The sequence below is a fragment of the Dasypus novemcinctus genome, chromosome 8 (assembly GCF_030445035.2).
Source record: "Dasypus novemcinctus isolate mDasNov1 chromosome 8, mDasNov1.1.hap2, whole genome shotgun sequence".
In the NCBI taxonomy this organism is placed as follows: domain Eukaryota; kingdom Metazoa; phylum Chordata; class Mammalia; order Cingulata; family Dasypodidae; genus Dasypus; species Dasypus novemcinctus.
The window spans coordinates 39,008,752-39,031,414 of NC_080680.1; the positions used below are offsets into that span (position 1 = coordinate 39,008,752).

The 22,663-nt window shown below is 42.7% G+C and overlaps 1 protein-coding gene across 13 annotated transcripts in view; it reads left to right on the forward strand.

The window, feature by feature from the left end:
• TRPM3 (transient receptor potential cation channel subfamily M member 3) overlaps nucleotides 1-20,916 on the forward strand; it is a 915,440-nt gene extending 894,524 nt beyond the window's left edge. For 9 of the 13 annotated variants that reach the window (XM_058301675.2, XM_058301676.2, XM_058301677.2 and 6 more), the window contains 2 exons: nucleotides 343-475; nucleotides 14,811-20,277. In XM_058301675.2, the coding sequence (XP_058157658.1) occupies nucleotides 343-475; nucleotides 14,811-16,263 (1,586 nt within the window). In that variant the 3' untranslated portion in view covers nucleotides 16,264-20,277. Of the gene's footprint in view, nucleotides 1-342; nucleotides 476-14,810 lie in introns of all 13 variants that reach the window. The other 4 variants (XM_058301681.2, XM_058301684.2, XM_058301685.2 and 1 more) reach the window with 1 other exon arrangement.
• Nucleotides 20,917-22,663: the final 1,747 nt, after the last annotated feature.

Below are 22,663 nucleotides of genomic sequence, written 5' to 3' on the forward strand. Positions count from 1 at the left end.
TGTCTGCTCTTCCGATTTCCGCTGGCTTCGGCTTCTTCCCGTGTGACCTTCTATTACTGACTGTATCCAGATCTCTTCTGCTTATAAAGGACTCCAGTAATATTAAAGCACACCCTGATTCAGTTGCACCACACCTTAACTAAAATGAACATCTTCAAAAGTTCCTATTTACAATGGGTTCACATCAACAGGAATGCAGATTAAGATTAAGAGTTTGTCTTTTGTTCGGGCATATAATTCAATCCAACACAATAGGAATATCGTTAGAATTTCTCATAACAACCAATATGATATCTTTGCTTTTTCTTCTCCTATTCATGGTTCTTTCTCTCTTTTTCACAGAACTCTTCATAACTGATGATGAGCTCAAAAAAGTGCACGATTTTGAAGAGCAATGCATAGAGGAGTATTTCAGAGAAAAGGATGATAGATTCAACTCATCCAATGACGAGAGGATACGGGTGACTTCAGAAAGGTATGGCCCATGGCCCATGCCTCTTGCAGCTGGTTTATGCCATGGCATGCTTTTATCTGTTGAATTTATTTGCACAGCCACAAAACAGAGACCCTGGTATTTATTCTGATTATCCAAGGAGCCATCAAGCTTTTGGGAGAATAGAACATTGCCTGGAGTGTCTGCGCAAAGTTAGACCAAAAATCCACGCTCTTCCCACAGGCAGTAATAAATAGCTGCCCTCCGGGGCAATGGAGATTGTTGAGTCCAGGACAGGGTTGGAGTTTCTGGCTTAGACCATACATTTTGATAGTTCTGATCCAGATTCAAACCAAGAGCGACCCATCCGAACTCAAGACTTCCCAGCATGCTTGTGTTCCATCCAGATCACCCGCTGAGGTCTTCTCCAGAGGAATACTAGAGAAGCAGTCCTAGAGCCTGCCTTTAAGTGGGTACTCAATACATTTTGAATAAAGGACAGCAAGAGACTTGTCAATCATTCATAATAATGGCTGGGGTTTGTTTCAGAATTGTTTTGCTTTTCCTTTTTATAGAACAAGATAAAAGCAAAAAAATAGAAGCAGAATTTTCTACACCAGTGGTTATGTACTTTTAGATCTCACTGACCAAATAGTTTTGTGGGCCATTAAGGCTGTAAGAACAATCTCAAAATAAAATGAAAAAAGAATCCCTCAAATTTAATAATTCTAGCTTTATGCAAATGCACTTACATTTTCTTAATTTTCATATTTTGCTATATAGTGATAAAAACTTCATTCCAGACTGGCACACTCAAACCCAGCATTTGGGAACCACTATTCTAAAGAATACCCACAGTATTACAAAGCATTGGTGTAATTTTAAATTTTAAACCTTTGAGATATAAATATGGCAGAAGCAAATCATAAATAGTGTAGAAAGCTAATATAATACATGGATGACTTTAATCAATATGACACAAGTTTCTAAGAGTCAAGGCAGTACCTCCAGTCTTCGTGATATGGCATTTTGTATGCTTATCCAGTTAAAACATTCTCTAGTGGCACTGAAGAAATTACATGAATGGCATTTTTCTTTCCCTGACCCTTTGTTTCACCAAAGATTGCTGTCTAGATAAGTAGGCACACATTTGCTATTGAGTCACTGTATCCATAGGTACCCAGCCAATATTAATAAAGTTCAAAGCCATGCACAGATTTTATGCACATCTGTCATGGCAAAATAGAGCATTTTATAGTGATATGATGTGAAGCAATTTTCTGGCAGATAGAAAAAGGAGCTGGAAATCCAAAAGATCCCTCTCTTTCTGAAGCCTTGAGATAGTTATTTATTAATGGACAAATACCCAGGTGATTCCCAGAAAATTGTGTTTAGTGGACACATTACCTGTTGCTCACTGATATTGCCCAAACATGTATCCAGGGGCCTTGGAAATGCTTTTCAAATTCAGAAAAGCCACGGACCTGGGAAACAGGATAAAGACGCACAGACCAGTGCCCGTACTGTGGCCAATTCCACAGACAAAACAGATCAGGATTCCAGCAGCCCCAGCTGAGCCTGCCAACTCTCCAGGAGGACTCTTCTCCAGGCCCGTTCCTCCCGGGTAGATGCAGAGCCCCACCCTCAGGGAGCGAGTCCTGGAAGTGGGGGACAGAAGGTGGGCCCGCCCCTCCTGCGTCCCAGTCCCAGGCGTGAGCTTGACATTCTGGACTAAGGGGCCTGGAGGACCAGGGCGACCCGGTGGCCAAGTCCAGGTGCTGGAAAAGAGCACCTCGGCCCGCGCCTCCTCCTGCTTCTGCTGCTTCTGGCCGTGGTGGTTTGAGGCTGTTTTGTTCAGTTTTGTTTTCCTTTTTAAATGTACCAGAAATTAACGTCTTTAAGCACTAGAATCACACTCCACACAGCAGCACTATGAAACAAACGAAGGAACAGAGATTGACCCAGGAAAGAAAGGAGTCAAGTCCCCCAGCGCGGTGGGCGGCCAGGCAGGGCGCGTTGGAGGCAGGCGCTGGCGGCGGAGGAGGAGGGCTCTCGGCCCGCGCGCCCACACCCACCCACTCCCCACCGACGCCCGACACCCACCCACTCCCCACCGACGCCCCACACCCACCCACTCCCCCACCGACGCCCGACACCCACCCACTCCCCACCGACGCCCGACACCCACCCACTCCCCCACCGACGCCCCACGCCCACCCACTCCCCCACCGACACCCACCCACTCCCCACCGACGCCCGACACCCACCCACTCCCCACCGACGCCCGACACCCACCCACTCCCCCACCGACGCCCCACGCCCACCCACTCCCCCGCTGACGCCCTCCCTGCGCCGCCTCCTCCCTCCCTGAGCAGAGCCCCGAGGAGGATCAACACCCAGGACAGGGGTATTTTGCCTTTGAGTAACCGTCCCCAGCTCCAGCGCACTTGGTTCCGGGGCCCCTGGTGCTCCTGACCGTGGAAGCTCCCCGGTGGGCGAGGGGCGGCAGGGACGCTTCTCTCTAATACGTGAGTTCGAGACCCACGACCTCCCCATGAACCATGGAAAACCTCACATCGCCCCCGTCCGGTACGAGGTCCCTGAGCCCAAGGCCTCTTCCTGGGATGCCGTCCTGTCTAGCCAGAGGCTGTTAGTAGAAATCCCAGATGGATTATTAGCTGATGGGAGCAGAGAAGGATTGTTAGCCCTGTTAGAGGCTGTGGAGGAGACGAGCGAGCACTGTCATCACCTGCTTTGGGGAGGGCGGGCAAGGCAGCGCGCCCCTCGCGAAGCCCGTCAGCTCCGGGGGCCCTGAGACTGTGCATCCAGGCCGTCCCTGTGTCTCCCTCGGCCAGATGGGATGTTCGGCGTTTGCCCCCCCGGACCGGAACTTGTCCGATGAGGACTCGTGGGCATGGAGGAGGCTTTGCCCGAGAGCCGCAGTGGGGCAAGCGGGGAAGGCCAGGCAGCGCGGGGAGGAGGGCTCCTCGCCGCCCAGGGGAGGACACTGAGGGCCCGGGGTGAGGGCTGCGTGCGTGCTCTCGGAGCTGACTCCTTGAAATTGCTTTCCACAAGGAACATTATAAGCATTGTTCACTTGGAATCACAATAGGAAAGGAAGGGGAACTGGCGTCGGAAGCGTTTCCGACTGCGCGGTGACTGCTCTAGCTCGCCGGGCAGGGCTGGGCGCAGCACTGGCAACCCCGGCGCCGCGCCGCGGGGCTTTCTGCAGTGGGTTTTCAGCCTTGTCATTTTTCTTTCCTTGCTTCCTAGCCCCCCAGGGCTCCTGGGTATAGCTTTTATCAGCCCCTGGGCAGTGTCTTCGAGCTTTCTGAACCTCCACCTGGGCTGCTCCAGGCGTGCATTTGTTTCTGGCCTGGAGTAAGCAGCTCTGGCCCCTGCTCCTTTACGGCTTTAATGTAATTCTGGGATTTGGTTAAACTGGCTTCATCTGATTGATGCTGTCAAAGCATATTAATTAGGGTCGTTGAAATTCACTCCCACCACCACCGGCTTTTTTTCAGAGCACCTGGGCCTTAAAAAATAGTAGTCAAATTCCAGTTCTCAAAGCACTGCCAGAAGTTCTTGCCCCTGGCAGCAAGCGCAAGCCCCAAAGCCTCCTCCCCGGGTGGAAGCATAGCCAGTGGGGGCCTGGGGTTTGCGGGACTGGAGGCCTCTGGCTGGCTGAGCGGGGTGATAACTGCCTCCCCTCACTCTCTAACAGGTTCTAAGGAGTGCCCGACACCCGTTCCGCGGACCTAGAGGTGGGGCTGGGGGTATAGAGGTGGCCTGCCCTGTTCTGTTCTCCCTGAACAGCTTAAGTATGGAGGAAGATTTAGCGTGGGTGAGGGAGCTGGGGGGTGTGAGGGAGGCAAGTGTGTTGTGTTACTGTGTCAATAAACGGATTTAAAGTTTAAAAAAAAAATTAGCCATCTCATACAGACTCTAGTTCATGCCTGTTCTGAGTGGAAAGGTGAGTGAAATCTGTCCTATTTACAAACACACATTTGGATAGAGACATATAGGTGAATTAACATATACATTAACATGTATAGTATATAGTTATTTACCTTTGGGCTAGACATAGGCATTATAGAGATTTTTTTATGTTTTTCTTCCATTTTCTTCTTTTTGATATAGAAATTTGTATGTGCATGACTTTTTAGAACTATAAAGATACTTCCATAATTATCCATTTAAGTGGATCATTATTCATATTCTAGTACCTAAATGATATGTAGAGAGCTAAATAAAATATTCGGGATATCATTAACACCTCATAGGAACTCGATTCAGAAAATTCCTTCTTTTCATTTTTCACATAGCAATAACCCTAATGCCTCTAAGACAAGATACCTCTAGAAATAATGAGCTGGTTGAGTAACCAGGGCCCTCCGCTTTGTTTGGGTCAATTATCTGGCTATTGACAATTACGTTAAAATAACTAAATTTATAATTATTAAATGACATTGTTGACTGACTTTTCCGAGGGTTTTTTGGACCCTTGGCTAAAGATAACCATTCCCTGAAGTCTGTTCCATTAAATTCAGAGAGGCCTGGGCTTCCACTGTGTGCCGGGCCAGGCGCTGTGGATGCACCTGGAGTGGGCCCTGCCTCAAGGAACACACAGGCTCACTGGATGCCAGTTACACACCAGGCAGGGCGGCCAGAAACACCTGACCCCCGTTTCTCAAACCTCAGTGGTGCTGGGCTCCACCCCCACAGTGTCTGATCACCAGGTCTGGATGGTTCTTGAGAATTTGCATTGCTGACAATTCCCCTGGGGTGTTGGTGCTGCCTGTCCCAGGAAACATTCTTTGAGAACCACTGACAGTAAAAAATTGGGGGGAGGGAGTACAAAATTATCTACTATAGTGCTCATAAAATATTGGCACCTTAGATTTGGAAGGCAGTGTTCTGGTGGTCACAGAGTACAGAATACTTGTTCCCAAGGTTTATCTCCTGCACATCTGACCAAGAGCAATTTAACAAATATGTGCTAACACCTGGGATGAGCTTGGGGCTGCTGGATTAGGGTGTGGGGCTATGGGGACTCTACTTTTAAAGAAGACACATTTAAAGAAGGCAAGCTCAGCTTTTATTTCAACACCTCCTGGAACCGAGGAGAAGCTGCCTAAAATACCAGTCTTATGAATGAACACAGAAAAAAAAAGGCTAAATTCTTTTCTCTCTGAGAAAATATTTGACATATGCAAAGATCACTATCAGCGCCCCACTTTGTTTTCTCTTTTCCAAATGAAATATCCCAAGAGTCTTTAACTAATTAGCATGCTTTCCCGCAGATTGCCCACTACCCTACTCATGGTCTCAGTATACATTTTAAATTATTAACATTGCCCTTAAATTATGGTGCCTAACTGGAACTTAATGCTCCATGTGGTAGTTTGAGTCTAGCCTTAATCATTTTATTCATTCATTTACTATTTTTGAGTACCTATAATATGCTGGGCTAATACTTACATAGGACAGTAGGATAAATAGCATGGCATAATGAGAAGATTTTAATACCAGTTCTGCAATAACTAGCAGAGTGACCTTGAGCAAGTTACTTAACTCTTCTGAACCTGAGTCCCCATCTATAAGATGGAATATTAAAACCTAACTGCAGGGTATTAGAAGTTAATGAGAACATATAGGAAGTACCAAGCTTTCAATAAATGATGATTATTATTATTGTTTGATCTGCACATTGTATGTGCTGTGAGATTACATTACCATTCTTAGCAGACAGGTCGTGTTTCTGGTTCATAGAGAGCTGGCAATTAATTAAAATCAGGGCTTTTTATCAGATGAGGCTGTTATCAAACATCCGCAAACCTCTTCTTGTAAAATGTTTGTATTAACCCAAAATCAGGATGTAATATTCATTGCTGTGAAATTTTTCTTTAATTGTTTTCCCTTTGGTTCATTATTCCAACATCTCAGGTACCTTTTGAATCCTGATTTTGTCATCCAATCTATTAATTATTCATTTTATCCACTTTATGTCACTGTTTGCTTGATAAGCATACTTCCTATGTCTTTATCCAAGTAGCTCACCAAAATGTTCACCAGCACAAGTCAGGTGAACCTGGACAGAGGCCCCTTGCACGACTCCAAAAAATACCTTTTGTGACCATGTCAGCTCATTGTTCTTTGATTTCTGGTTTGGCTAGTCAACCAGACAGGTGTCCACGTTTCTCCACATTGAGTCTAGTAGGTCAACCTCTGCTAAATGCACAAGGTGCTTTATCAGAGACCCTGGGCATCTATGTCTGTCCACTGGTCTAGATGATCGAAAAAGAACACAATTGAACCACGCAGTCCCCTGTTAACTAATGCTACCTTCTTGAAAACTTAAAAAAAAAAAAAAAAAAAAAACACCACTAAGCTATTCTGTAATGCTACCCAAGAATTTATGCCAAACTTTCACATCTATAATTTCTAGAATCCAGGAATTTTGAATATCAGGAAAATATTTTCCTATCTCAAGTCTCCTGGCATTTCTTTTTTCTCCCCATTGGTTCTTCAGGGTTATCTGAATTTTCTGGTGCTCACAGATGGAAGTTCTGTTTCATGACTTATTTAATCAGAAATCACCAACTGGTGGCTCATTGGCAGCATCTGCCCACAGAAGACTGTTTTGTGGGGCTTGCAGTGATTTCTAAAATCCGCTCTGAATGCTTTGCATTGGGCATACTTTACAGCCACAGGACCCCTGTCTCAACTGCCTTATACCCTGCCTGCCTTACTCACATGATGTGGGTCACCCAAAGGCATTTAATTCTCTCACCCTGACTTGAAGCATCCAGATCATGTCAACCATCACCCTACCTGTACGGTTCTCCTTGTCTCCAGAAGGGGCAGTTTCGATTTTCCCTGTGATGGTAAAAAATTAAGCTATTTATTCCTAGTATCATCTTTTAATGTAGCATTATCCTGCCCAAGTCAAAGGGTTTCTTCGCCCTTTTTTACCTCCCCTTGACCCAAAAAGTGATGGAAATGTGACTATTCATGTTTTATTAAACTTAGAAATTTTCTTAAGAGTGAGAGCCAGGAGTAACTTGGGATATCTGAAACTCACAAATAAGCAAAAACACCAGTGTAAGCCAAAAAAGAGGACCATCTCCATCTCCCACCATATCTTTTTCCAAAGTCTGATCTTTGGTCTCTCTGGTGATTAACCTGAGTTTAAACCTTTCTCCCTTTTTCTTTCTCATGTTAATGAGAAGGATAATTGGTTGAATGGGAAGGGTAGGTGACTCAAAAGGACTTAAATAATTCACAAATTAGGTTTCAGTTCCTTTTAGCCTTTTGCATCTCTGCCTATGCTTTGAAAACCCACATTGGGGCTTCCTTGCCCCCCAACAAAAGGCCCCAGGATTAGGCTCATGGGAGACAGGATGGTTTTTCCCTTCCATCCTACCCCCACCTCACCACTAGGACTCTGGCGAACATTTGAAATTTAGAAGAGACAGGACCAGCCCATCCTCTTTTTCCTTTTTTAACCATATTTCAAAGTAGTCAGAAACAATGACTTCATAGAAAATAACATAGTTCTTGAGTTAAGAAATTGCATGTTGAAGCAGAATCTTCCTTTGACATCTTTTTCCTTGTCATACTGCCTGAAGAGGCTGGTCATCTTCTTAGCCTGAGTTTTTTCACCAAACTATTGACTTCGCTAGTGGACTCCTGACTGTCATCCTCTTGGGCTCACCTCATATCTTCCCAGGACCCTATGTGTCCCCGTTGTGATTGCCACCTGGGTTATTCTGAAATAAGCCATTCAAAGTCTCAAGATGTAAAAGAGGGAAGGAAAAATAAAGAGTTCTTTAGCCTTTTTTGCCATTGTTGTTAGTCACTTCTTGTATCTATCTCCTTGGTAGTTACTATTTATCCATAAATTCTTGTCATTCTCTTCTCCATTTTATTTCCTGGGATTATTCTTATTCCATTTATATTTGACAGGACTCCATACTTATGGACTACAATCATTACCCAAAATTCTTGGTTTGCTCCTCAGGCCTATTTACATCCATGGTGTATGTCCATTTACCAATGAGCTCTTGTAAACCCAGACAGTAAAATCCCTTTTGCTTCTCTGCATTTACATTGAACACGTCAAGAATGAAAAAAGAAAAAGAAAAGGTTGAAGGGAAGCACTCACATTATGGAGCAAACATATATAAATTTGACTCTAGGAACATTTATTCTTTCATAGTCCCCAAGCTAAACCCCTATTAGTTTGGTCCACAACCTAAATAAATGGTCTTACTATTTAACAATTAAGCACACCCTAAATTCTGGAAGAAAGTGGATAAAACAGTCTCTTTTTTATTGTGGTAGCATACATATAACATAACATTTCCCATTTTAGCCACTTTCAAGTATATAATTCAGTGGTGTTAATTATATTCACAATGTAGTGCTACCATCACCACCATCTATCACCAAAACATTTCCATCACCCCCAAACAGAAACTGTATCCATTAGTGTTAACTCCCCATTCCCCACCCTCACCCTGCTCCTGGTACCCTGTAATGTTCTTTCTGTCTTTATAAACTTGCTTATTCATTTCAATGAGATCATACAACATTTGTCCTTATGTGTCTGGCTCATTTCACCCAATGTGAAGTTGTCGAGGGTCATCCATGTTGTCACATATATCAAAACTTCATTCTTTTCTACAGCTGAATAATATTCCCTTGCATGGATATACCACAGTTCAGTCCATTATTTTTTAATGAATCAATTTTATTGATACATATTAATAAAGCATAAATCCATCCAAAGTGTACAGTCAGTGGTATTCAGTGTAATCACATATTTGTGCATTCATCACATCATTCTTAGAGCACTTTCATTATTCCAATAATAATAATAAAAAACAAACGAAACTTATCACCTCTCAATCTTTATATGCCTCGCCTGCCATATATAGCAGCTATTCTTTTTCCTTCTCTCTAGTATACTTGTATTTATATTTTGTAAAAACAGTCTTATATATGCAATATCACCCATATTAGTGTTTTACATGAGGATTTACTATCTTATACAGTCCCATGTTAGTTTTTAGCTTTCCTTCTAATAAAATGAATGAATATGAATGAACTTAGACTCTCCTTTTCAACCACTGTCATACAGTGTCATTTAATAGCTCTGCTAGTTACAAACACCAAGATATGCTTCCACCATTTCTATTCATTTCCAAAGATTTACAAACAACCTTTTTTTACTAATTCTGCACAAATTAACCCTCAGCTTCCCATTCTCTACCCTTCTTCTATTTTCTGGTGACCTATATTCTAATTATTAACTACATGAATTTATACAATATATTTAGTTCATAGTAGCACAATCATAAAGTATTTGTCCTTTTGTGCCTGGCTTGCTTCACACAACATAATGCCCTCCAGGTTCATCCATGCTGTCATATGCTTCCTGACTTCATTTCTTCTTACTCTTACATAATACTCCACCATGTGTATACACTACAATTTGTTTATCTATTCATCAGTTGATGGACATCTGGGTTGTTTCAAACTTTTGGCAATCACAAATAATGCTGCTATGAACATCGGTATACAGATGTCTGTTTGCGTCTCTGCTCTCAATTCTTCTGGGTATATACCTAGTAATGGTATTGCCAGGTCACATGGCAAGTCAATATTCAACTTCCTTAGGAAATGCTGAACAGTTCTCCATAGTGGCTGTACCATTCTACATTCCCACCAAGAGTGAATAAGCATTCCTATCTCTCCACAACCTCTCCAACATTTACTGACTTTTTAATAGCAGCCACGGTATGAAATGATATCTCATTGTAGTTTTTTTGTTTTTTTTAAAGATTTATTTTTTATTTATTTCTCTTCCCTCCCCTCTTCCCTCCTCCCCCCCAAGTTGTCTGCTCTCTGTGTCCATTCGCTGCTTGTTCCTCTGTGACCGCTTCTGTCCTTATCAGCGGCACTGGTAATCTGCATCTCCTGTTGCGTCATCCCGCTGAGTCGGCTCTCTGTGTGTACAGTGCCACTCCTGGGCAGACTGCACTTTCTTTCGTGCTGGGTGGCTCTCCTTCCGGGGTGCACTCCTTGCGCGTGGGGCTCCCCTACGCAGGGGACACCCCTGCGTGGCATGGTACTCCTTGCACACATCAGCACTGTGCATGGGCCAGCTCCACATAGGTCAAGGAGGCCCGGGGTTTGAACCTTGGACCTCCCATGTGGTAGGTGGACGCCCTAACCACTGGGCCAAGTCCACTTCCCTCATTGTAGTTTTGATTTGCATTTCCCTAATCACTAGTGATATTCAATATTTTTTCATTTTTCTTTGCCATTTGTACATCTTCTTTGGACAATTGTCTTTTCAGGTCTTTTGCCCTTTTTTTCTTTTTTAAGATTTATTTTATTTATTTCTCTTCGCTTCCCCCCCTCCCCCTGCCCCATTGTCTGCTCTCTGTGTCCATTTGCTATGTGTTCTTTTGTGTCCGCTTGCATTCTTGTCAGGCGGTACTGGGAATCTGTATCTCTTTTTGTTGCATCATCTTGCTGCATCAGCTCTCTGTGTGTGCAGCGCCACTCCTGGGTAGGCTGTGCTTTTTTTGCATGGGGTGCACTCATTGCACATGGGACACCCCTATGCACCTATGTAGGGTGCACCCCTGCATAGCATGGCATTCCTTGTGTGTGGCAGCACTGCACGTGCGCCAGCTCACCACACAGGCCAGGAGGCCCTGGGTATTGAACCCTGGACCTCCTATATGGTAGGCGGATGCTCTATCTGTTGAGTCACATCGGCTTCCCTTTTTGCCCATTTTTTAATAGGGTGGTTTGTCTTTTCATTGTTGAATTGTATGACCTTTTTGTATATCATGCATATTAAACCCTTATCAGATATGTGATAGCCAAATATTTTCTCCTATTGAGTCAGCTGCCTTTTCCTCCTTTTGACACAGTCCTTTGAGGTGCAAAATTGTTTATTTTAAGGAGGTCCCATTCATCTATTTTTCTTTTGTTGCTCGTGCTTTGGGTGTAAGGTTTAAGAAACTACCACCTACCACAAGATCTTGAAGATATTTTCCTACATTTTCTTTTAGGAGTTTTATGGTTGTCTCTTTCATGTTTAGGTCCTTGATCCATTTTGAGTTAATTTTTGTATAAAGTGCACAAGAGTTGTCCCTTTCTTTTGGGTATGGATATCCAGTTCTGCCAGCACCATTTGTTGAATAGTCAGTCCATTATCTTGTATTCAAGTCTTATATTCTAACCAACTTCAGAGCCACAAGAGAGTTGATATTTGGTTAAGAAAATCTCCTCAGCCCTCTTCCAGTAGCTTCCCTCCCCTAGTTCCTTCACTGGGGCCACTGTTCTTCACTCTTGGGGCTCCCACACGGCACCTCCCTGCTTTCCCTGAGGAGCCTCTGCCTCCTGTACCACCTTTCTCATCTCCCATCCCCATGAGCTCCTGGGTCTAGGTGTCCCGTTCACTCGCCACCTGACTCTTCCGTTGCCTCTTGTCAGTGCCTCAGCTCTGCTTTCCACATGCTAGTTTTCTCTGCAGTGTTGGATCCTGGAGCTGAAGGGAGGTAAGATGCAAGGAGAGAAGCCCTCACAGTGCAGATCATGGCAGGGAGATATTTCACAGTGCTCAAAACAATAATCACATGCAATTATGTTAAAAGTGGATTTACATCTCCTTAGAAACCCATTCTTGTATGCACCAGGCTTGAGGAGAGGAAAGAAGTGGCAATTTAGTTAGCTAGGCTGCCAGAACTCAATGCACCAGAAATGGGTTGACATTTACAATGGGGATTTATTAACCTATAAGCTTACGATTCTGAGGCTATGAAAACGTCCAAATCAAGGCTTCATCAGGCGATGCTTTTCTGCCTGAAGACCAGCTGCTGGTAATCCTGGACTTCTCTGTCACATGGCAAGGCCCATGGTGGCATCTGCTGGTCTCCCTTCTCTTCTGGGTTTCATCGCTTCAGCTTCTGGCTTCCTCTGGCTTTCTCTCCATCTCCCTACATATTTATCCCATTTATAAAGGACTCCAATAAGAGGATTAAGACCCACCCTGGGTCACACCTTAACTGAAGTAACCTAATCAAAAGGTCCCATCTACAATAGGTTCACACTCATCAGAATGGATTAGCTCTAAGGGCATGATTTTTCTGGGGTCCTTAAAAGCCTCAAACTACCACAAGAGAAGAAACAAAACTATCCTGCCTTTTGATACTCTACCAGTGCTAAAGAGCTAGAGGGACCCAGTACCTAGTGTATACTAAACTATAAATCATGTTGTATAGAAACACACCATTTGCCGTTCTCCTGGCTTTAATGAACAAGTATTTTATCCACTTTTGCTAAGCCAATTGCATTGCAAAAATGAAATTGTAGTACTTGCAAAATCAAACTACATAAGCTAGATGGTGAAAACAGTTGAAATATAAGTTTATAAGACACTGACACAGACTTATTGTAAGTAATTTCTTTCTTGAGCTATGTTTATACCAAAAATGAAGTGAAACAAAGAAAAATTGTATTTTCCTCCTGAATTATGTGTGTTAGCTGGGTAAATAGGGTTAGGTTTGCAGACACAGACTAGCTCAATTTGCAAGTCTTTTAGGAATACACCTGGGAGGCGCAGGGTTGTGTTTATGGGGTAGCAGTGGCTGAGGAGGGAGCAGCATCAAATGTCTCCACAGCATGTTCTTGAGAGCAGTTCCCAGGCTTAGGCTGGGTGAAGGGAAGCTAAAGGATAAAGAGCGGAGGCCTGTGGGTGGGAGGAGGGAGTAGAGGGGAGAGGAGAGGCTAGAGAGAGGCAGAAAAGTGCCCCTGGGCAAGGGAAACCACACTGCCCCCTTGCCAACAAGAGAGGAGATTAAAAAAAAAAAAGCCTAGAGCTCCCTCAGAGCAGGAATCTGCATGCTTCTTCTATCTCCATCTAGAAATGAAATCTCAGGCTTTGAAATGCATCTTCCTCCCTATTAAAAATGTAGAGGTCATTGACAACCCATTCCCACCCCACACCACTCTTCCCTTTCACCCTGTCCCCTCCCCCAGCCAGAACATCCGGGCAGACCCAGCTTTAATTTCCATCATTCTTTGTAAAGCACATTCTCTGGCAGTGGCCTTACCTATTGGTATGTGTCTTTTAAAAGTCAGCAGTTAAATGCTTTAATTTGTATATTGGGGTTATTAGAAAGGTATCTTTATCCTCTCCTGAAAAGCTCTGAATGGGCTTCATTAAATTCTCCAAAAGGTTTGCCTTTGGGCATGTGAAAGTGAAATTTTGAGCTCAAACCATGACTTGGCTTTGGTTTATCCTTTCCGAGTTAATTTTGGCAAGTGAAAACTATGGTACAGTTTTATTTATAATATGCGGCCTCTGTCTTTGTAGATAAATAATCAGACTGACTATTAGATGATTGAAGTCAGTTTCATAACAGCCATTGACTGTGTGAACATGTAATGACAACTAGCAAGCACTGGGCTGGCGACACAGAAGATGAAGCACAAATATCAGACCATGGGGAGGGTCAGACATCTGTGATCTACGACAGCTATCCAGAGTGAGGGAAGACAGGATAATTTTCCATTTGATACTCCAGAGTTTACTCCAAATTATTTTATGTAACCTTGGTTAAATTTCTTGAATTTATTTTGCTTTTATTAATGAAAGGCTTGGATTAGATTAGGTCAACCCTGGTACCTCAGTCACAAATCCTATTAAGACCTTAAGAGGTACTCAATTCTAAAAAGTTATCATAAAAAATAACAGAAAGGATTATCCTGGGGATGCAAAATAAAAACAATCCCAGCACACAAAATACAAATTTTAGATATGCACTGCAAGAAAAATAGTTGTATTCTAAAACATTATTGCAAAATTCTGGATTAAGTTAACAAAGTGCAACACTCTCATTTGGTTGGTGGCGGCTAAACTTACACCCTAATAGTTGCTTTAGGTCATTAAGTCCTGCTCGATGGCACAGGTAGGCAGGCCATGGGGGCAGTAAAAGGGTGAGACTTCAGCCCCACTCCAACACAATAAGAGCTGCTCCACTTTCAGGTTTATTTATTGGGATTGCACATTAAATTTCATTGAGGGAAGACTGGCAACTAAAAACCACTGGATTAGATCATCTTTCAAGCCTCATCCAGCTCTAAAAGATTTGGATTCTGTGATTTTCAGGGACAGTGTCAATGCCCTTCTCTCCTCCCTACCCCCTCTCACTACTGCAACTCCATCCTCTTCCTCTCTGTTAGGATGCCAGGAGCACAGCTTCCATCGCCTCTGTTCCTGCTCTCTAAACCTCCACCCTCCCCACAGAGAAACCCAGCCCTGAGTGACTCTGGCTCTCTCTTCCTGCCACAGGGTAGAGAACATGTCCATGCGGCTGGAGGAGGTCAACGAGAGAGAGCACTGCATGAAGGCTTCGCTCCAGACGGTGGACATCCGGCTGGCGCAGCTGGAAGATCTCATTGGGCGCATGGCCACGGCCCTGGAGCGCCTGACTGGTCTGGAGCGGGCTGAGTCTAACAAAATCCGCTCCCGGACCTCCTCGGACTGCACGGATGCAGCCTACATCGTCCGCCAGAGCAGCTTCAACAGCCAGGAGGGGAATACCTTCAAACTCCAAGAGAGTATAGACCCTGCAGGTGAGGAGACCATGTCCCCAACTTCTCCAACCTTAATGCCCCGTATGCGAAGCCATTCTTTCTATTCAGTCAATATGAAAGACAAAGGTGGTATAGAAAAGTTGGAAAGTATTTTTAAAGAGAGGTCCCTGAGCCTACACCGGGCTACTAGTTCCCACTCAGTTTCAAAAGAATCCAAAACTCCTGCAGCCCCTGCAAACACCTTGGCCATCGTGCCCGACACCAGAAGACCATCGTCATGCATAGATATCTATGTCTCCACCATGGATGAGCTCCACTGTGATATAGACCCTCTGGACAATTCCATGAACATCCTTGGGCTGGGCGAGCCAAGCTTTTCAGCTCCGGTATCTTCCACCGCCCCTTCAAGTAGTGCCTATGCAACCCTTGCCCCCACAGACAGACCTCCAAGCCGGAGCATTGATTTCGAGGACATCACCTCCATGGACACTAGATCTTTTTCTTCTGACTATACCCACCTCCCAGAATGCCAAAACCCCTGGGACTCAGACCCTCCAATGTACCACACTATCGAGCGCTCCAAGAGCAGCCGCTATCTAGCCACCACGCCCTTTCTTTTGGAAGAAGCCCCCATTGTGAAATCTCATAGCTTTATGTTTTCTCCTTCGAGGAGTTATTATGCCAACTTCGGGGTGCCTGTGAAAACAGCGGAATACACAAGTATTACAGACTGTATTGACACCAGGTGTGTCAGTGCCCCTCAAGCAATTGCTGACAGAACCGCCTTCCTCAGTGGTCTCAGTGACAAAGCGGAGGGCTTATCTTGCTGCCATCCAGAGCGAGAAGCAGAACTGAGTCACCCCAGCTCTGACAGCGAGGAGACCGAGGCCAGGGGCCAGAAAGCCACCGTGGCGCTGTCCTCCCAGGAGAGCGATAACACCGACACAGCCCTGTCCAACAACATCACTGTGCCCAAGATAGAGCGTGCCAACAGCTACTCTGCGGAGGAACCAAGCATGCCACATGCACACACCAGGAAGAGCTTCTCCATCAGTGACAAACTCGACAGGCAGCGGAACACAGCAAACCTGCGAAACCCCTTCCAAAGGAGTAAATCCTCCAAGCCGGAGGGTCGAGGGGACAGCCTGTCCATGAGGAGACTGTCCAGAATGTCTGCTTTCCACAGCTTTGAAAGCAAGCACAGCTAAACCTTCTTGATATGCGTTGCAGGAGGCTCGAGAATCCAGCCCTAAAATTCCCCCCAAGCTCTACCTTTCCCTCTTCCTTGAATCCTACCTGCTTTTTTCTTAGCTGAGCAATGCTTTGGGAGGTATTAACTCAAAGGTGACTTCTGGGCCACAGATAACAATGCATTTGGTCTGAGCCAGTGCCAAACACAGGGGTTTTAAGTCATGTTCATGCTTCATGGGGAGGGAGGGGAGAAGAGGGGAGAAGAAGGGTTAGAGGTGAATGAGCATCATCAGTCACTTCAGAGAGCCATGAGCTCTGGGGAATCAAGGGGCTACCAGCACTCTCCATGCCAGGAGGCATCCTTTGATCTCTGACCATTCAGGAGTTTTAGGATGCAGGGCTACATTGCAAAATAAAATAAAATGAAATAGCCAGCATACAAATGAGATATTCTAAACTTCAATTCTGTTTTCTTTTCACATTGGCTCCATCACTGTGGTGACCGATGAAGAGCATCCTTTTTATTCAGTATAAGCCGGCAGCAAGCAGTTCTACCTAACGTCCCACATCCTTCTCATGCCAACACTTCTGTAATTGATCATTATAAAGAAAAATCAAGGTAACAGTCATAGTTCACCTGTCTCTCATATATTCACTTCTGGTGCCACAACTGTTTATCTTTTTTGAAGAAAATAGGGGAAAAGAAATGCCTTTTTGTATTGCATTTGAAATGAAAGAAGAATTGATGTTAAAAAGATGTCAAGTGACTTATTATATATAGGGGGCATTCAAGTATAGTCGAGCAAGCTCAGGATGAATGTAATTAAACAATTTTATATTTTTAAATTTATTTTGTATCTCACTTGTCATCAATGAATGCACTCACTAAGTATATAATATTGAACTAAAAAAAAAAAATAATGGACAGAACTAACCTAAAATTGTAATATGGGATATTGCTGGATTCTCACCATTCATTTCATGTGTTTTGCTGCTGTGTGACATTGATCATTTGCATGACTCCACTATGTCTTCTGAACACCTCTAATGTGTAACTGCCAATTTTTCACACCACGGCTCACATGATCATTTTGTAAATGAATATATGGTATATATGAATATTTTCATATCTCAAGTTTTGCCATCTAAGCTGAGCTCAGCATAAATTTAATTAGAGTTTTTCAAGGGCTGGTATCTTTTTTATGGAAATGTTCCACACTACTTTCTAAGGAAGTTTCAAAACCATAAGTAACTTTAGAATTGATTAGGAATTTGGTATAAACCCAAAGCCATCAGTTGTAAGCATACCATGAATATTTTTCTTATATTCAGAGCTATTAAAAAAAGATCCAGTACACCAAAATAGAAAATAAATAAACCATACAAAGAATTCTATTACATGTGCTGCTTATATACATATATATGCATTTATAAAGAGAGACATGTTTATATATAGTATATAAACAGACATATAGTTTTGATAAGAGGTTTGAACTTTTCTATCACCTTGAGGAATAACTAGGATTTTTTTTAATATCCAGGGAATTCCATTGAAAGAGTTCATTATATTATTGAACCAAATGTTCAAGTTGTGATTTTTTTAAACCCCTACGACCTTACCTTTACTTTGTACCAAATTAGAGTTGTCCAAACTACTCCCTACCTGCCTTTGGCCCCTTTTTGTCCAAAAGCACACACTGCCATGGCATCTTGTTTAGTTTTAGCGTCTCTTGCACAAAGCTCTTTCACCAAGTGCAATCTGAATAGACATGCAATTCCAAACCAGTTAGTATTATAGACTCTGAAATATATGCAGAGGTTTTTAGATCAGAACCTGGATTTGAAGTGGGAGAAAGAAATCTTAACCCAAAATCTTCAGATTTCTCTTTGGGTTACTGAGACAAAAATAGTACTTAATGTTTCTGACCCAAGATACTAGCTGGCTCTTTTGTTTAATTATATTTGTAAATTCCAAGTTTTATCTCATTTTGTGAACTCAAGTAAATACATGGACAAAACCTCTAGTCCTTAAATATTAAAAAATAAAAACCTTTGAAACAGCTTTTCAGATGTAGTACGAATGATGAAGTCACATATGGAAAGAATTAAAGAATTCCTTCTCAATCCTTGGTGTTTAGGTGAATCAGAAAGTCTCAAACAAGCAGGCTACAGGCCATCACTTCTTTGCTTATAATTGCTCTAGAAACACTTAGATTTTTAATGAGCCCACAGTGACTGCCAACATGGATATAGTCTGAGATTAAATCAGTTGTTCTAAAACTCCCTGAAGTCATGAATCCCTATGAAGATCTGATGGAAGTTCTGGTCCTTCTTCCCAGAAAAACTGTACATATATACAAAGTTTTCAATATCATTTTAAGGAGTTCAGGGACCCCAGTTCCCTATTGATGTATCAGGAGGAAAAGGAACCACATTTTTTCATAATCAATACCGTCATAATAGGCACCTTATATTTTGAGACCATTTCTCTGTGATTCTCAGGAAGGCCAAATCTCAGCACTAAAGTCTGCACGAAGTTTTCATTATTTTCATTCCTTAGATTATATTTTGCCAGACCGATAGACTTGTGTCCTAACATTTTGATGACTTTAAGTAGCAAGCAGACTTACAAACAGTGAAAGGCTCTCTGAGAGCCACTGTAGAGAATCCAAGAAGGAGGTAAAACCATTGTTCTCTGACCACAGAGCAGGACATGCTGGCACCTCCAGGGCCTCGTCCTGCACCGGAGTCGAGACTGGAAGTTGGGAAAAATTATGAGCATGAGTGTTTCCATTCATCATGGTTTCTGGAGAGTAAAGAACAGGACCTGGAAAACGAAATACTTAACAGTCCTGACCTCGTGACTTAACTACCTGGCTCCTTATTTTACATGAAAATTAAGTTCTAAAGTCTTTTGCAAAATGTGTGACATATATAAGCCAAAGTTAAATGATTTTGAACACACGCTGTATAACTTTCATGAGCCATTTCCTTCCTGTGCACACGCATGTGTATTGTTTTTCAATCCATTTCTCTCCATTCCTGAGTTCTCTGCATACCAATGTGGCATTGATTCTGTGGCCTTGTACAATCAGCTTGTACTCAGCTCATTTATTCCACCATGCCCCTGATCGAGGGAATGTTAATTACCTGTCTCTGTGAATTAAGCCGCTCATGAGCAGCAAGTTATTGAGGGACGTAAATAAAGTCACAGAGAGCCCAAGAAAGTAATGGCTTAGGTTTAATCATCTGCTTCTAAGGTGCCAATTTTTATATACTACTCTATGTAATGATTTATTCGAAGCTGCTTCTTCCTTTTGAAAAAGAAATTAAGAAATTTTATGAACATGATCATGGAGGTTTCCCGATTAACAAACACTTTATATTTATAGTTAGGTTAAGCCCTCCTTGATGGAGTAGAACAAGGCACTGGAAAACGTTGAGTGTGATTATCATGGCTAGTTTGTGTATTTCCCCAAGCTAAGAAGTGAATTAAGGGGTAGAACAAAGCACTTTACAGAAAGGAGGTTGTTTTTTATAGTCCAAGTTTCCAGGCCTAGGATATTACTTAGCACTTTGAAAGATCCCCCTTTAAATAAATATGTATATATATGAATAATCGAATGGGAAAAATGTACTCATAAAAAACACAAAGTGTGTTTCTTCTGAATGTTTCACATGTATTCTAAAATGTGGTTTCTATAGATAACATTATGGTAGATAACTGGATAGTACATTTATTCTACTCTCCATGGCTGTACAGTCTGAGCTTTCTGCATCAGACTGGGCTGTTTAACTTCTTCAGTGATAATAAATATTATCCAGTCATCCATTATGCCATATCTATGGGCTATATCCCTCAATATGTCAGGTAATGCTGTATTATAAAATACATGTAAACATGTTTGTAACCCATGTTTAACCCAGCATAGTTGTAGCATGTGGTTGTATTAATGAACGTTACAGGATAGCTTTATAACCATTTATAAATCTGTAACATTCAATAAAGAAGCACATGTTGCAAGGATGAACTAAGTTCCCAATTCCATGTTATTTAACATCTTCATGAAATAGACATTTTTGTTCCTGATCTGCTTTATGTTTTTCACATTTCTGTAGACCACTGTAAAATATTTATATAAGCGGATGTACATCTCCTAATCAGCCCTGTGAGCTAGGGTAGGCAAGTTGTGATTTTGTGAAAGATGAACTGGCATGTTATGCAAAAGACTATATGACAAATGAACCTAAAATGGTATTTTAAATTCCAGTTGAATTAGCTGTTTGTTTACATCTGCTGACCCAATGTGGAAGCAGTGTACAGTATTTTATAAATATGTTCATCTAGTAACACTATGTCATTTCTAGATCAAGTGATGCTAGTGTGTAGGTGGTTATATACTTGTCCTAGATATTGCATTATAACTCACTATTCTTTAACAATAACAATGTGGCTTAAATGAAATAACCCTGCTCCAAATCCAGTCTTAATTTTATGGCATTAAAAATGCATGCACTGCTTTATGCATTTCTTTTGACTTTTCGAAGGCACTTATACTATTGCCTGCTGTGATGCTTAAGCGGGTTAGGAACTCACTCAGATTGTTGGGCTCCTTACACTGTTTGGGGATTATGTTCAATTTTTAAAAATTAAAAACAAAAAAAGTAACCAAGGGTTATTTTATCTTTTTTTTTTAAGCTCTGAACAAATAATATGAAATAAAGTATTAACCCATAGGGTATATAGGATGGGACCTGGAGATGGCTATCCAACACCACTTGGGTTCACCTGTGATATTTGAAAGACATGTTTCTGATTCTTCAGGGCCACTGGGTATAAATTGCTAAACCCGAGATGAGTGTGAGAAGCCCTTCCCTGACAAGGCAGAAGGACACAGGTCACTGTCGATGAGTGGACCAATGATAAGACATGTCATTTGCCTCTGCCTTGTGGTTTTCTGTTGTGGATGGGCTTGGGCTGTGGGGGGTGGGCAGCTAAGTGTCTGATCAAGCCATGGGTGACTAAAGGGTCTGCCCTTTAAATATATCACCATTTCATTATTAGAAGTCATTCAACAAGGCGGGGAGAAAGGGAAGTCATTTTGCACAGCTTTGTAAATGACTATTCCTAAAAAGCGTAGAGAAAACTTGACCTAAGCTTTCTCTTCCTTTTGCAAGTCTGTCTCTCAGATTGGAGTCAGCCAGAGGAGGGGGTTGATTCTGATTCTATGGGAATCATGGATGTTTTTCTTCTTTAAAAAATTCATTTGAGAAGACAATCGTGTTATCTTTTCTCTGATGATTTTCTTGCACTTATCACTGCTAATGAAGTCAAGAGGTGACAATTTCTATACTTCATCTAAGAGAGGACTTGGGTGACTAGGCAATCCAGATGGCAATAACAGTGAGGTGAATTTTCCCTTCCCTAATTTACCTAGTCTTCTGAGCCACCTTAAATCATTAGGCCATTGCTCATTTGCACCAATGTGCTGGAAAGTGCAAAGAACATGTGTATAGCTAGAATTTCATGGGCTTCCTGAAGAGCTTCAAAGCCAACCATGGCCAGGCCTTCCTCTGGAGGAGGCAGGCTGCTGAGAACTGTGGACACAAAGAGAAGCTCAGCCTTCTGTTTGGACTTGTGGCCTTCTTTATCCCCTTTTCTGGCCTACCTTTTCTTATCCCAGCACTAGCTGCTTTTCTGGCATACCAGCAGGCCTTGATCCCATTGCCTCAATAGCTTGTGGATCCTGGTAGAGGAAGCTGAACAGCAGCAACTTGGAAAAAACAAGCATTCGGACTTCATCGCAGCCCTAATGTTTCCACTGACAAAGCCTCCCCGCACCCCTACCCCACACTCCTACTAATCTGGCTGGTGTTTGTTTCAGCAGCCTCATCCAATTCTTTGCTTATCTGAATCCCAAAGAAGTCCTCGCATCTGTATCCCAGCTTCAGGCACATTATCAGAACAAACCACCCGAAACTAGATCGAAGGGTCGCAAACTCAAATATACAGAGATGTCAGATCCAGAACACAAATGTATGATTCAGACTGCAGAAAGCAGTAGGGCTCATAGGACATGAGAGAAAATCCTCCAAAGACAATCAAATTCAGATTGTCCAACGCTGTGCTAGCCAAACAAGTGTGCTTGCCAGCAGAATTTCAGCCCAAAGGCCAACCAGGATCAGATTCTCAATTTTGACTTAGTGTGCATATACACAAAATACACTGACAACCAAGAGGGGAACAGGCAACTCACCCTCTTCAGGTTTGTTCCCGTTCTTCCGAATGATATATGCATGTGTATTTGTTAGTTGCATTGTTCTGAGCCAACTGCAGAATCTTTGTAAAGGAGATGCAGAAGAGTACTGTAGCATTGTATCCTGTATTACCTGCTTCCTGTCCCTAGAGCACCTGAT